The 15,340-nt window shown below is 37.0% G+C and overlaps 1 protein-coding gene and 1 long non-coding RNA gene across 4 annotated transcripts; one reads left to right on the top strand and one right to left on the bottom strand.

Annotated features, from left to right (window-relative positions):
* Positions 1-3,629: 3,629 nt before the first annotated feature.
* On the bottom strand, positions 3,630-14,965 carry LOC105443536 (adhesion G-protein coupled receptor G2-like). Its single transcript, XM_030973608.1, has 7 exons — positions 14,564-14,965; positions 7,418-7,582; positions 6,599-6,714; positions 5,716-5,999; positions 5,232-5,298; positions 4,374-4,632; positions 3,630-4,196 (listed from the first exon to the last, which is right to left on the bottom strand). The coding sequence occupies exons 1-7, from the start codon at positions 14,963-14,965 to the stop codon at positions 3,630-3,632; spliced, it is 1,860 nt and encodes a 619-aa protein (XP_030829468.1).
* On the top strand, positions 7,822-12,366 carry LOC105440837. Of its 3 annotated transcripts, none has more exons than XR_004061839.1 (5): positions 7,822-8,146; positions 9,400-9,490; positions 10,042-10,163; positions 10,811-10,925; positions 12,069-12,366. It is a non-coding gene; the product is annotated as an uncharacterized LOC105440837 (long non-coding RNA). The 3 variants fall into 3 exon arrangements; XR_004061837.1 differs by having other exon boundaries at positions 9,397-9,490; XR_004061838.1 differs by lacking the exon at positions 9,400-9,490.
* Positions 14,966-15,340: the final 375 nt, after the last annotated feature.

Raw genomic sequence — 15,340 nt, 5'->3', positions numbered from 1 at the left:
TTGTTAATTCATGTTTTGCTAGCTTTGACAGCTTTGACAAAATTAATTGCAGTTTGTATACTTTTTTAAATTGCAATGGGAATATGAATATGTAATATTGAATCAAAACGATTAATAAAAACAATGTGAATACCAACTTCCCCTTCACCGTTTACTTTATTACTAAGCTTGATTGTATACGTTTCTCGTTGCGCACGATGATACAAGTGATAGTTACAGTAATGTTCTAATTTAATTTTCATGCGTGCGTTGTATCGGCATGATAAGAAATTAACTAAGCAATCCCACATTTGAACTAGCTACAATAAAGGGTGTCTCGGAAAAAAGAAACGCAAGTTTATATTCGTAAATTACTAAATAATCCTAAATTATTTGCATCATTATTGTATACATTACTGACAAGCTCGTTTTCCTTTATATCATATGACAAAAAAATATGATTATTAGATCACATATGACTGATTTAAGACAAAACGTGTCGATAATAGTTGTTTTGAAAGTCATATGATTTGGGAATACCAATTATCAAAACTCATCATGTAAAGTGTGATATTCTCTCCTTCCATTTTAGTGATTTAAAGGCTAGCCTTAATACCTACCTTTCACACTTTATTAAAACAATATCTCTCAAGTTAATCATGTATAGGGTTTAGAGATAGTTTACCTTGGGCGCTATAATTATGAAGGTAAGTTATATATATATATATATTTATAAGCTTTTCTATTATGTGCACATTAAAAAATATAATTCAGGATTATTGAGTAATTTAACGATACACTAGGGTCTCCCTTTTTCAAGGACATTATAAACAATGAAGTTTTTGCATACTTTAATAATATCAGTAATGAATACAACCAAATAATCAACAGTAAAGTACATTTTTCTGAGTAAAATACGTAGTAATATCAATTTCGACTAAGAAACTTTAAATTAAGAAGCACATGAAACTGTTTAGACAATATAATTATGGAACAACAATGTAAACTCAAGAACTGCATGTATTTAAGGTAAAAAGTCTCAAATCATAATATATTGTATCTCCTATGTTTGTTTTTTTCCTTCATTACTTCTTCTTAAATTGTCTATATTTCGTCAACCAACGCAGGAGTACATTTATTTTTCGACGATATTTGCCAAATTTGTTTGTCCACTGAATTTGGTGTCGCCAAGAACCTCTTGGTGTCGTTATATGGTCTACTTGATAACGCATTGGCGTTCTCTTACAATGAAATGGTTCGATTCCCGGCGGAGACAATTTGTTTTCAACCTTTGCAGAACAAATTAAAAAGAGGACAGCAATGGAGAACTTTGCATTAAGCTACACAACCGTCATTGTCTAATCTCCTTTCGCATTATATGTATATATATAAATCGTGCCATAACTAAAAATGACTTAAATGAATTGAACAAACTAATCATCGTACCATCACCATCATCATTGAACTTTTTTGATAGGGAGTGCCTTTCCTCTGAGTAATACACCACAAAGTATCATATAAAAACAATCTTCTGATCATGATTACTTCGATAAGATACAAATAAATTGTACAGATATAATTTTGTCATTGAAATAACAATTATGAACAAAATTAAATATACTGGGAGAAGGCGGATGGGGTGGGGTTCTTTGTGGTCTAGTGGTTAAGGCATTGGCGTTCTTAGCCAGTGACCCGGTTCGATTCCCGGCGAAGACAATCTTTTGCAACCTTTGCACACACACAAAATCAAAAAAGAGGAGAGCAATGGAAAATTTGCTTTGAGCTACACAACCATCACTGTCTATTTTCCTTTCCCATTATATATATAATGTCATGAATAAAAATGAATAAAATGAATTGAACAAAAATCATCGTACCGTCATTATCATTATTATACGTTTTTCTTCGAAATGGATAAACCTCTTCTCTGAGTAATACACCACAAAGTGTCATATAAACAAAATATTCTGATCATGAACAATTCAAAAAGGTTCATACAAATTGTACATATCTGTTTCGTCATTGAAATGTAATAATAAATCGAACAAATTAATAATGGGAAACAAAATCATAGTGCCATCACCATCATCATTATACGTTTTTCTTCAAAAATGGAAAGACCTCTTCTCTGAGTAATACACCACAAAGTTTCATATAAACAAAATATTATGATCATCAATACTTTGATAAGGTTCATATACATTTTACACATATAATCTCGTCATTGAAATGTAATAATAAATCGAACCAATTAATAATTGAAAAATATCATCTTACCATCATCATCATCATTATACGTTCTTCTCAAAAAGTGGATAAACCTCTTCTCTGAGTAATACACCACAAAGTATCATATAAACAAAATATTCTGATCATGAACACTTCGATAAGGTTCATACAAATTGTAAATACATGATTATTTCGTCATTGAAATGTAATAATAAATCGAACCAATTAAGAATTGGAGAAAAAAAAATCATCGTACCATCATCATCATCAATATACGTTTTTCTTCACTAATGGAAAGACATCTTTTCTGAGCAATACACCACAAAGTATCATACACAAAAAATGTTCTGATCATGAATACTCTGATAAGATTAAAAAAAATTGTACAGATATAATTTCTTTTTTGAAATATAATAAAGATGATAACAAATAGCAATCACCTGGTTAGCCGAATACATTGTGACTGAATGATGGTAATTGCAAAAAGCTCGGGGAAGGGGGGGGGGGGATTCTTTGTGGTTTAGTGGTTTAGGCATTGATGTTTACAGCCAGTGACCCGGCTCGATTCACGGCGGAGACAATTTTATTCAACCTTTGCAAAGAAATTTAAAAAGAGGACAGCAATGGGGAATTTTTTTTTATGAGCTTCACAATTGTCATTGCCTAACTTCCTTTTCTGTGTGGTTTAGTGGTTAAGGCATTGCCGTTCACAGCCAGTGACCCTGCTCGATTCTCGGCGGAGACAATTTTCTTCAACCTTTGCAAAGAAATTTAAAAAGAGGAAAGCAATGCGGATTTTTTTGTTTGTTTTTATGAGCTTCACAATTGTCATTGCCTAACTTCCTTTTCTGTGTGGTTTAGTGGTTAAGGCATTTCCGTTCACAGCCAGTGACCCGGCTCGATTCTCGGCGGAGACAATTTTATTCAACCTTTGCAAAGAAATTCAAAAAGAGGACAGCAATGGGGAAATTTGTTTTTGTATGACAATTGTCATTGCCTAATTTCCTTTCCCATTATATATCATGTCTTAAAAAAAAAGATAACAATTAATTGAAAAATACGTTTAAAAAAAATGACCTCTTCTCTGGGTCATACACTATAAAGTATGGTAAAGAAAACAATGGTATCATAATTAACAGCATCGATAAAATACATATTAATTGAAAATACATAAATTCATGATTGAAATATAATAAAGATGATAACAAATTACCACACCTGGTTGCCCGAATATGTGATGACGGTATATTGGTAATTGCAATATGATCGGGAGAGGGGAAAGGGACACAGTCGACACCCAGTCCAGTCCACCCCTCCCCTGCCTAGTATTCCATTGGAACATCATGTTCTCTTAAGACCTTATTCTTGCTTTGATATTATTGAATAAAAAGCCTCTGTGTTTGGTGCTACCCTCTGCATCCTTATATGGCAGCATCATTGTTGGTAGAAGTACCATAGTCGTTACCGTCAGTAGCTTTGCTGGAATTAGTTGAATCTAGAGTAACACTGACCGTGTCAGCATCCGTGGTGGAGAGAACACCATCACCCTCAGTGACATTTGCGACAGATGCATCAAGAGGGAGACTGACCGTCACGACATCGGTGCTTGTTGCATCACGATCCGTGTCCTTCTTCTGTTCCTCGGTGAAACTCTGGATATCTTTGCTCATTGGTGGTGTGACTCCTTCCTCCACCTGGCTAACATCATAGGTCGGATTGAACCTACACATAGGGTCGGGTTTGTCGTCTTTGGTAGGCAACAAGTAATTATCCGAGGCTCCTGGACGCAATTTGCTTATCACGCCAGATGACGAGGATAGCCCCGTCGAGCTTACCACACCGCTGGAAGTGCTTGCTTCTTTCTTTAGGAACTTGTCGAAACAAGTTAGCCCCCATTTCTTACGAATGAAAGGCTTCCGGACGCAATAGAGTAGAAAGATGAACAATCCTTGGAAGGAGTTCAGGACGACGAAGATTGGCTGAGCCACCTGTTATAATGACAACAAATTTGGCATTATAAATAATAATTAGGTATATGGTATCCTCTCTCATGTTCTTCAAATACTAGACATCTACAGAGGTATTGCTGGTGTATCTAATCATTATAACATTATAGTTCTCAAGATACTTCTTACAATAGATATACACCACGCAGTTGGAATTACCTGACTGAATAACGGGATTAAAAGAAGATATCCGGTAACCCAGGTCAGACCGAGCAGGAGCAAGATGCAGATCGCGTTCTGGACGCGTTCGATAGTCTCGCGACGTTCTACCTTAGCCTCTCTTTTCACCCGACCAGCGATGTTGGCTGACCGGAGCAACTGTCGAACCACCAGGACAAAGATGACAATGTTGATGAGGAGGATGATGGACATGGGAATCAAGAGACCACCGATTTGAGCCCAGAATTGTAGAAAGCATCTATTGATAGTAAATATGCATTTTTTAAATAGACTGAATTAAGTCAATCAATAATGACTATCTTAGCGATAGTTTTTTTAAAATGTCAATGGTCCTTGAAACATTTTAACTGAGAAAATGTCATTGTGATGATTTACCATCATCTATTTAATGGAAAGTCCAAGCGTAATTGTCCATACGCTATCAACAATATCTGAGATTTTAGTATGTATGGTGACTAAATTCGCTTAGTGGCCTTTATAAAACTTGGATCACTATACATACCCGCGAAAGTGATACTTAAATACCAATTCCAAATAAAATTGCGTACTTGCTAACTTATAAGTTACCAAAATACCAAATACCTAAAAACCAGATTAAATAATAATTATAAAAAAAAGGTTCTCATAGAGCGCTTTCCACCGAAGTCTCTGAGCGCTAAAGGCAAGCCTTGCCCTGGAATTGCATCCTACATGATCAATACAACCCCTGCGCCAGGTAAGAACCACGATAACGTACATAAATATAATTTTACTGAATCCGAAATTTGAAGATCATAAAGTATAACTAATGCTATGCAATCCAATATTCCAACTAAACTTTCAAACGTTACCACTTACAGATCATCATGAGCATAAGAGTCTCTAGCAATAGCTCCAGTAAGAACCACGATAAGTACAGGAATTCCTGTAATGACATACGTGTATGAGGAAATACAATTGTTTTAGTAATCCAAAATAAGCCTACATTAGTCGTGGGCCAAGCTCTATCTTTTCCCCGTTTTTTGTATAGGCCTACTTATGTTATTCTTCTGCTGTCCAGCTCACAATTTTTTTAACACGGTCATGGCGGCACTATACTACTTTTTTAAAAAGATAAAGATATCTCGATTGTTATACTATCCGGGTTTTCTTTGTACAAATCACATGCCATGTCGAATGTCGTTAAATAATGGTTATAACGAAAGAATTACACATAAATGGCAACATTTACGAATTCATGTGCACTGTTGGACTATAATCCGTTTGCAAAACCATGCATACACTTCATGTTAATAGTTAGCAATATTCCCATTAAAAAGATATAATGAATCAAATATCGTACCCCATGCAGCTAAGGAAGCCTTGATCATGAAATTCTGGATGTAGGTGTTAAAGATCTTCACGATAATGAGGTAGGTATTGTACCCTTCCACACCCATCCATGCAATAGAGGACAAAACGAAGAAGTGAACTAGGGCCGTCAGAAACCCACAGGGTCCAGCTTGGACCTCACGATAATCTCTGGTTGAATCGAGAGAGATCATGATGACAAATGTCGTGTAGAGACATAGCAATGTCAGACACAGACAGATGAAGATCTTGTTAGCCTGTTTGGTCCTCAAATCCCTATCAAGATTGGAACATTAAAATAAGGTTAGGAAAGCGTCGAAGCAATATTGTACCACACATGTACAAGTTTACCATCACCTGATTGGCAACACATTAACAAAAACGCCAAACAAGAAGAAAACGAAATAAAATCGAGGGGAAATGTTTGTAAATTGAGGAGATCACGTGGTTGTGCTTTACTTTTATACATGTATCTCTTTTAACACTGGACACAACCATCAGAATGGCCACGCGTGTTGAATATAAAATTATCTGAGTGTAACTATTTTAGGACGGTATCAAATGGGAGAATAGTACGCCAAAGATGTTCGAAATTAATATGCTTTTTATTCTCTGCAAACCGCACACCAAACGGCAGATGGTTTGCTTTACGAAGTTAATAGAGTATCAATGTAGAATATATTGATATGCTACAAACAAATGATTACTAATTGCAACCTATTTATGACTCTCGTCACACCATCCCTTCATCACCAAGCAAATTAATTCAAAAGCTTCAAAATAAAGTTGAAAATAAAACGACCAGAGACTAATTACACATTCTGTCTCATTTGTGTTACATTAATGATTGCATTATTTCTTCTTAATGGGCTCACTTGTTCCACAGGTAGGTTGCCAATGTGACAAGAAGACTGAAGATAGAAATACAGCATCCAATGTAAGTCAGGATGTTGTACGCCTCGATTAATGAACCCTCCTGTCCATGGATATCCTGTAACATGAAAGAAAATTGAGCCCAAACTGAAACATCTACTTCGAATGCTCAAATAAAACTGATTATTTTACGATTATCTCTCATAAAGTCTATGTGTCGTTAATTGAAAACTGAGAAATCTGGGGTTCATTATAATAGAAAGTGGTGACACCTCGTATTACTAATGGAAACAAAATAATATCACTTTACTACCTTTCACTCGAGACACCACACCTTCAAACTTGTTTTGATCTCAAGAGTGAAAATATTATTCATACCCAATTGAAGACCAGCATTACAGTGTGCTAATTATTATAAAAAATCATCTATAAAAAGTTAATTATTATACATCTTACGAAAGAGTGTTTTATCACAAATCGTTTGGCATCATTTTTTGTGGCATGTGTTTATGCTTGGATGCACAGGAGGCGTTGTTTGCGAAAGTGCAAAAATCGACTTGCGCCAAAGTTGCTTACGTGATGTTTAAAAAAAACAATTGGGATTTGGGTATTAATTCGGTCTTTGCAGATCCAAATAACATCCCTAACAAAATTAAGCATGCCACACATATCAAATATCGAATATATAATATCAACGAACATTTTGTGCGCGCGCGCGCGTGTGTGTGTGTGTGTGTGACTTTGCGTGTGACCATATGCAATGCATTTCATTTGATACATTCAACTCATTCTCTCACTCCTCTAATCCGCTTTTCACTGACCATTATAACAGCGAAGTTGGTAAGATGATCACACGCACAGCGCACGATCTCCTCATCAGAGCGATCATCGGATGATGTGATTCCAGAAACAAGAACACATCCATCTTGGGACCAATCTTCCTGCTCCTCATCCCAGAATGAACACATGGGATTCACGTATCCAGACTATAACAACAAACGTAAGACCCATAATAGAGTTAGTTAAAAAGACATAAAGGAAGAATTAATGACAACTTTGATTGGTTTAGTTTAAAGCCCATTTGTCATGAGGGGAATCAAACACAGGAGTAAAAAGAAAAAAGAGAAAATAGATTGCTATACATATAATGTTTACATTTCCCCCTATATATAAATATATATATATATAAATATATATATATATATATATATATATATATATATATATATCGTCACCGTTTTCACGAAGTGGCCTCAGTGGCCAAAATCGTTGAAATTTTTAATTTCGAGTTTTGACCGTTTTTGAGCAATGTATATAAATGTCTACAACTTCAGTAATTTTCAAAGTCTAATCTTGCTTAATTACGTCATACGTGACGTCACGAAACGTATCACAGGCGGTACAACTGGCAAACACCGTTTTCACGAAGTGGCCTCTTACGCGCAAATGTAGTCTGCTATTGATAATCGTACACGAACCGGCTCCGCGAAGCCTTTGTCACAGATGCCGGTGCTTCTGGCGGAATTGTTAGAGGAATCTGACAGCCCTAGGTAATTATTTTCACTTATTTTAAAACAATGTTATGCATCGTTCAATAATATCGTCTGTAGCAGTATAAACAAACTCATATTCTAAACGGATATCAAGTTACGAAATGGCGAGATAGGTCATTACAGTCCCACGCACTGTTTTCTGCGTGAGTTGTATTGTCGGTCTACTAGTATGCAGATCTAGTAGTACGTAGTACTCGCCTACTACTACTAGTACTATCAACAGAGTGCTACTAAGTATTAAGTAACACAGTATCTTAGATAAGCTTGAACATGTATAAGTGCAGGAGCAGTTACATGCAGTAACAACAATGTCACGAGTCACAAGGCGAATTCGCTGAAGAGTGAAGCCCAGGCCAGGGCGCGCAATTTTTTTTTACACGCTAGCCTGGCCATTTCTATGATAAACACCATTGAAACGACTAATATTAGTCTAGCAGCCTACATGCGAGGAGCATGATGATCAACATGTACATCGTGCATGACAATCATCAGATAAAGACATAGCTGGCCCTTTTAAATGAGACGGCCATCTCAGCCATTGGGCGATGGAATTCAAAAACTTAATCTATTTTAATTTAATTTAGAAACTTTACATTAATCTTGATCTAAGCTTGAGACACAAACGACCGAACGTTCAGCTAGAGAGCAATCAAGTTAAACTGCGGTAGGCCTAGTGCATGCCTATATGTAGGCTTTACCTCCAGCGCACTTTTACTAGTATTACGGCGAAACTGGCCAGACTAGCGTGTAAAAAAAATATTCGCGGCCAGGGCAGGGGAGATATCATTAATAATAATTTTACATTAACTATGTTAACTGATTAAGCAGTACCAGCCCAAGCCTCCAAGGCAAGGCCCAATTAGCCAAGGGCACATTTTGGTTAAAATTCAATGTCAATGTTGATATGACAATGCCAAATCATAAAATGGCAATTGCGACGTAGGAGTTGAGTCTAGGCTCGAGCGCGAGCCTAGAGTCTAGATCTACTACGTTAGTACTTACGTACTCCTAGTACTAGATTTAAATGTTACATGACCCCCTCGTAAGCTCTTTCCATGTTCATGTTATAAATACGAGACTGAGACTTGAATAGTAAAGCCAGGTATGCTTGAATGAATAAACAATTTTGTGCTTGCTAATAATTTAAAGGGAAATCCAACCATGAGAATTGAGATGAAGTGGCTTAATTTCAGCAAATGCAGAAAAATGAAGCAAATACATTTCATGTTTCTTCCCGGTTTTACCAGTAGAATAGCCGGCTGAGAAGACCATCACTAGCACTCCCAGTGGCTGATGTCTAAGTAGGAGTTTGACGTGGAGAGCTTTAAGCATGTTGTTGAGGTACTAATGGATGGGGGGGGGGGGGGTCAACCTAGCATAGGCTGGAGCGGCTTCTTATACACTTGGTTTTATGCTCATAAACGCATGCCTGCTCTTAATTAATTTGCTTTAAAGACAAAGATAAAGCTGATGGTATGGGAAGACGTCCACTACAAATTCCTCCCTCTTTATTGTGCATGATAATTTCATTTTGCCACCAAAGTTGTGGTTGAGCTACTTAAGGTGTACCTTTTGCCTTGGATGACAGGCTTTTTGTTTTGTTGGGGGGGGGGGGGGTTGCTTATAATAATAGTACTACCGTAGTTGCTTCTGGTATAGCGCACATGTCCGTCACGTTGTGAGGTGGGGGGGGGGGGGGGGAGTTAGCACTAATTTGGGTTGTTTCATCCCATGTTTGCAAGACTGAGACTTAATTATGCAAGGTCTTCTTAATTGCTTTAGATAATGATGTGCTTGCTAATAAGTTAAAGGGATATTCAACCGTGAGATGAAGTGGCTTGTTTGAACAAATGCAGAAAAATTAAACAAATACTTTTCATATTTTTTCATAGTTTACCAGTAGAATAGACAGCTGGGATACGCAAGAGATGAGGGACCACTAGCACCCCCAGTGGTTGATGTCCATGTAGGAGTTTGTGCAGCTGATGTGGAGAGCTTTTAGCAAATTGACAAGGTATGTGTGGTAAGGAAATTAGCTCCAAAAGAAAAGTTATAGATTGGGAGTTGGGCTGGCGAGGGGGAGGGGTCAATCTTTAGCAAACAAATGAACTATTTTCATTTACATAACTATGATCCATGGACAAAACTATGCTGGGAAGTAATTTTCTAATGTGCGCAAAGTGGTGGGGGTGCTAGGAGGGCCCTCCAAAGATGACGGGTTCCCAAACACTCAATTTTTTTTCATAAACGCATGACTGATCTTGCTTTGAAAGGTTTTAGGCAGTTGATGGTATTGTAAGGCATCAAACACAAGTTCCTCGCTCTTTAATGTGCGTGACAGACATTCATTTTGCCAACATGTCATGTTTGAGCTACTTATTGTGTATCAACTTACAAGATGACAGGCTTCATCTTATATTTTGTATTTTTCTTATTGTCTTTTTTTCATAGGGGGAAGGGGGTGAAGAAGGAGAGTTACACTAATTTGTGTTGTTTCATCACAGAAAAAATAAAATAATATGCATTAACCTGATGCCTGTAATTTTTTGAAGAGATGCGATTTTAAAATCATATCATCCCAGTATAGCTTCCTGTACGAGCTGTGTTGGGGGTTTTCTGCATCCATCATGAGTTATCAAATATATTCTCCTTTTAACCCAGCATCTTCACCCTCTGCCCTTGAACTGATTGCTTTTCCAATACCACGGTTTGGAGGTCAGACCAAACGACTGACAGACCGACCGACTGAATAGCTAAGTCCCCTCAGTCATCAAAGGTAAGTTTTAACCTAATTTGTTACATTTTATATTGTTTATATATGAAATATTTTTATAATTTTGACTGGCTTTAATGGGAATATGAAACTATATTGCCCAAATATAATCATATTGGCCGGGTCAAAGACGAGGGCAATATGGTTATGTTGAGGGCAATATTGTCTCATATCAACCAAAATGTGAGCCAGTCAATGTTATTATTATCAATTATCCTCTTCTTATATTTCAAGTATCACTTATACATGTATCATGTACAAGTACCCAGATGTGAAACGTATGGTAATATGCTCTTATATTACCCGCTGCTACATCACGCGTGTCTTTATGCGATAATTGCACCATAAATAATAATGAATGATATTATACGCTTGACTAACTTTGAATATTGATCCTTATTGAGTGGTCTTTCTGAAAGTTGATATAATAAAGTTTCTTTCAATCTGACAGACAAGTACATGCAAGTGCATTCATTGTTACTTACTGGGTTTATAACATTCATCACAAATTTGCTGATAACCTGCAGATTTTATATCTTCTTTAGATATGAACATATCAATTCAATGATTGACAACAAACCCAGTAATACATATGGAACCCTATCATATCATCTTCAGTGGTTGATAAATACTGTATAGATGTCCGCTACATTTTTTATTGAAATGGAATACAATAGTACCATACAGACCATGGAGTATGCTGTCACAATTTTTTAAACAATATACCAATCCTCCCAACCTAAAAGTGTTGAACACAGGAAAGCCATTCATATTTTTAAATAGGAGTTATACCACTCTGATTTCCTACCAGGAATTTAGTGCCACAATGTCACAAATTGCATTCTAAGTGAATAAATGGTGCAACAGTATTTATAAAACAATTGCAAATCTGCTTTTCTACTCGGTGCATGCTTCGCTTTTTTTCTGTTAAAAGTAGACCTTAAATTCATATTCTGATTTTCATTTATAGTTACTGTATATTTCAAAATATCAATTTAGGACAGAGTAAAACCACTTTTTATTTAATACCTGTTTCTAGGTTTCATTCCTGTTTTATGAAATAAAATTACTATGTCCTCTCTACTTATCATTGAACAGAGTTATTGATAACTTGATTGTAACAATCTTTTGTCAATTACCTCTTAGGATGGACAAAAATACAGAAGTTATTGTTAGGTGGGATCGTGATGGAGAGATCAATTGTGGCAAGAAACGAGATCTTCGATATAACGGAAGGCTTAGGGTGGGTTCAAGAGTCACTATGAGCTAGATGGATGTGGACTGGACGGGGACTGCAATGCTGACAGGAGACTCTGACTCCGAATGTGCCTCCATTTAGAGGTTTTGTGGTCTAGTGGATAAGTCGTTGGACTGTGGATCACAGGATCCATGGTTCAAGTCCCGCCACAGCAGTAATGTCTTTTGGCAAGATATTAATCTACATTTGCCACTCTGCTGTGAGCACCGAAAGCGGCTGCCTAGCAGAGCCAGGGTAATAGTTGGAGCGCCTTGAGCATATTGTTATTATTATTTTGACAGTGACAACCTCCCTCCTTCCTCACTAAGAACAGCACAGACTAAGGTCATCCATCATATGAAAGTTGCATGTAAGAAGTTTTAATCCCATAAACTTACAGTGTTGTATGTTTTTAGAAGGATTTGGCATGTAGGACTAATATTAATTGCTAATAGTTTATATTTCAAAGGGCAATCCAACCTTTATAACAAGTTGATTTATGTTAAAGCAGAACAAAATGAGTGTAATAGACTGGTGAAAGTTTGAAAGAAATCAGACATAGAATAAGAAATAATGTTTGAAAAGTTAGATTACAACATCTATGTAAATCTCAGATCTGCAATTTTATGAGGCAACAGGGACGTATGCAGCTGACAACTTTGTATGTCATACACAAAAAATATAAATAATTAATGATTTTCTTTTAAGCTCCTCTTCCATTGTGGCAGTACTCAAACTATATTGTAACCCTCCCTCCCCCTAATCAGTGGCCTTGTGAATTTGCATTTCAGAATTTTCCAAGAACACCGGTACCCCCCTTCTTTATAGAGCTACCATGTTGTATTTTTTGCCATGAGTGTGGGCTACAGTTAAATAAGTTGCAATTTTGATATTCAAACATGATTCATTACACCGGAGTGTTGGCTCAGTCAGTAGAGCGTCCGCCTCACAACTGGGAGGTTGTGGGTTCGAATCCCGGCCGCGTCATACCAAAAGACGTTAAAAGATGGGAGTTGTTGCTACCTTGTTTGGCGTTCAACAATAAGGGATAGAGCAACGTCGATCTGGCGCTGCTCAGTGGCTGCCGGGCTCACGATCAATTGGGCAAAAAGAATTTCCGTTTCGGTTTAATAAAATTTTGAGTGAACTATTAGGCTATTATTATCATTATTATTATTATTATTATGATTTATCAATTTTTAATGATTGTACATGTAATTGTGAAATGAACTGTACAAAAACGATTCCAGTTACTGTATATTGCAAAGAAATAAATGCAGTCATAATCAAGACGAAAGTATTAATCTTAAGATTTGATTGCTTTGTGCTATTCAACGTTTATTCTTATTTAGTTAGATTTGTTTATAGGAGAAATGTGTCTGAGAGAGTAATGTACTAAAATGATAATGACTTATGTGACAACAAAGAGGGGTAATAAACGACAAAAAGAGAGATAAAGAGAGAGAAAGAAAGAGAAGGAGGGGGATGTTCTTGTTTGCATGAGAGAGCTAGAGAGGAGAGAGAGAGAGAGAGAGAGAGAGAGAAAGAAAGAATTGAGAAGAAGTTGTACATAGTGCTTGGTGTGCCCCCCCCCCAAAAAAAAACAAGTATACAAATATGCTATTGATCATTGACAAAAATATTCAATTAAACTTAAATCACATATGAAGCAGGACAGTATATACAATTTCCATATCGGGCATTCAGAGTCACTAACAAATTATTGCATTTCCTGCATTATGTGAAGGATTCAAGATGAATTTCTGGATGGGGCAGAGTGATGCGAGTCTAACATTGAATATAGTGCTGTGATTTCGAGGAAACAGAATCAGCTAGGTATGACAAATATATTTTTATGGGTTGGGGGGGGGGGGGGGTACGCAAATGGGCATTGCTTTGCACAGCGCGCACGTCAACTGGGACGGTTCGTAAAAACGAAATTTCACATAACCAACAGGGGAAACGGGGCCGCGTAAGCTGCGGGGCCACTACGTGAAGACGAGCCTAAGCGTGGATGTCAAGTTTTTCGTTTTCACGAACCGTCCTCTGACTGTCCTCTGTGATTGAGGTCTAATTATTGTTTAAATAAACATTATTTCCACGTAAAACTTATATCATTTCATTCTGTAGAAAGTGTACTATCAAGATATCCAAAAAAATGAATACCATCACATACTTTTTTCCCGTGAAAACAGCGATTGTAAAAAAGTGAAACTTTAAACGCGTTTATCTCAAAATTTGTTTCTGTACGCTAAAACGCTCTTGGGACACTTCGTGAAAACGGTGACGATATATATATGTCTAAAATGTAATTATCTATAAATACTGCTAATGGCAGATTACAAAATAATAAGTGTACTTTGTTAAACAATTTTATAATGACATTTATTGTAATAGGTCTTACCATTATTGTAGTGAAGGTAAAGTTGATGAACTCGGTCAATGCTGCAACTTTCCCTCTTCCAATACTGAGAGAAATCACGGGAGAGTTAGCCGATCGATTGAAGTCTTCATTAGCTGCACTGAATGTGCGCAATGATTTAGAAATAAACAGGGCTGGAGTTGAAAATACATTGAAGTTGACCCGGACATATTCACCACTGCCATTCGACGGCGATCCTGAGAGTGGGGCCGTGGACGAAATGACGGATGCAACTGAAGGTGGAATGTTCACCTGAGCGATGATGCCTGGTCTTGTAGCAATGACGTCATCGCGGTCATCTTGGGTCGGAGCATCGATTGTAATATTGGCCTTGGTCAGGTCTGAAGGACTGGATCCAGCTAGCGAAAGCACAAGACCACGCATTATGTCGTCAGCAGGTACACTCTGGACCTGTTATGTGAATTCGGATTTCAATTATTATTACTATCATTGCAATGACGAACCTTCGTCATTGCCTTGTTTTCGTTCACATTCTGCCCCATTCTGCATTAATATTCTCCTCCTTGTTTTCGTTTTCTTCCTTATCGTCAGGAAATCGCATTCGTTTTGCACGTAGTGCTTGTAGTTACGTACTTTTCTCATGTCCTTTTCCTTTCAAATTTTATAGGCATAGTCTCTAACATCTCATCAAGGTCACTACATTCTTCGATTCTCAAAATCACTCATGCATAACCGTCCAGGCGCCATTTTGTCCGTTTCTGGTCCATTTTAAGGCCTTTCTTTCTTCCTTCCTATCTC

Source organism: Strongylocentrotus purpuratus, unplaced genomic scaffold (assembly GCF_000002235.5).
Source record: "Strongylocentrotus purpuratus isolate Spur 01 unplaced genomic scaffold, Spur_5.0 spur5_contig_865, whole genome shotgun sequence".
Classification (NCBI taxonomy): Eukaryota; Metazoa; Echinodermata; class Echinoidea; order Camarodonta; family Strongylocentrotidae; genus Strongylocentrotus; species Strongylocentrotus purpuratus.
Note: the sequence above shows the minus strand (reverse complement) of the source record. Positions and strands in the feature narration are given on the sequence as shown.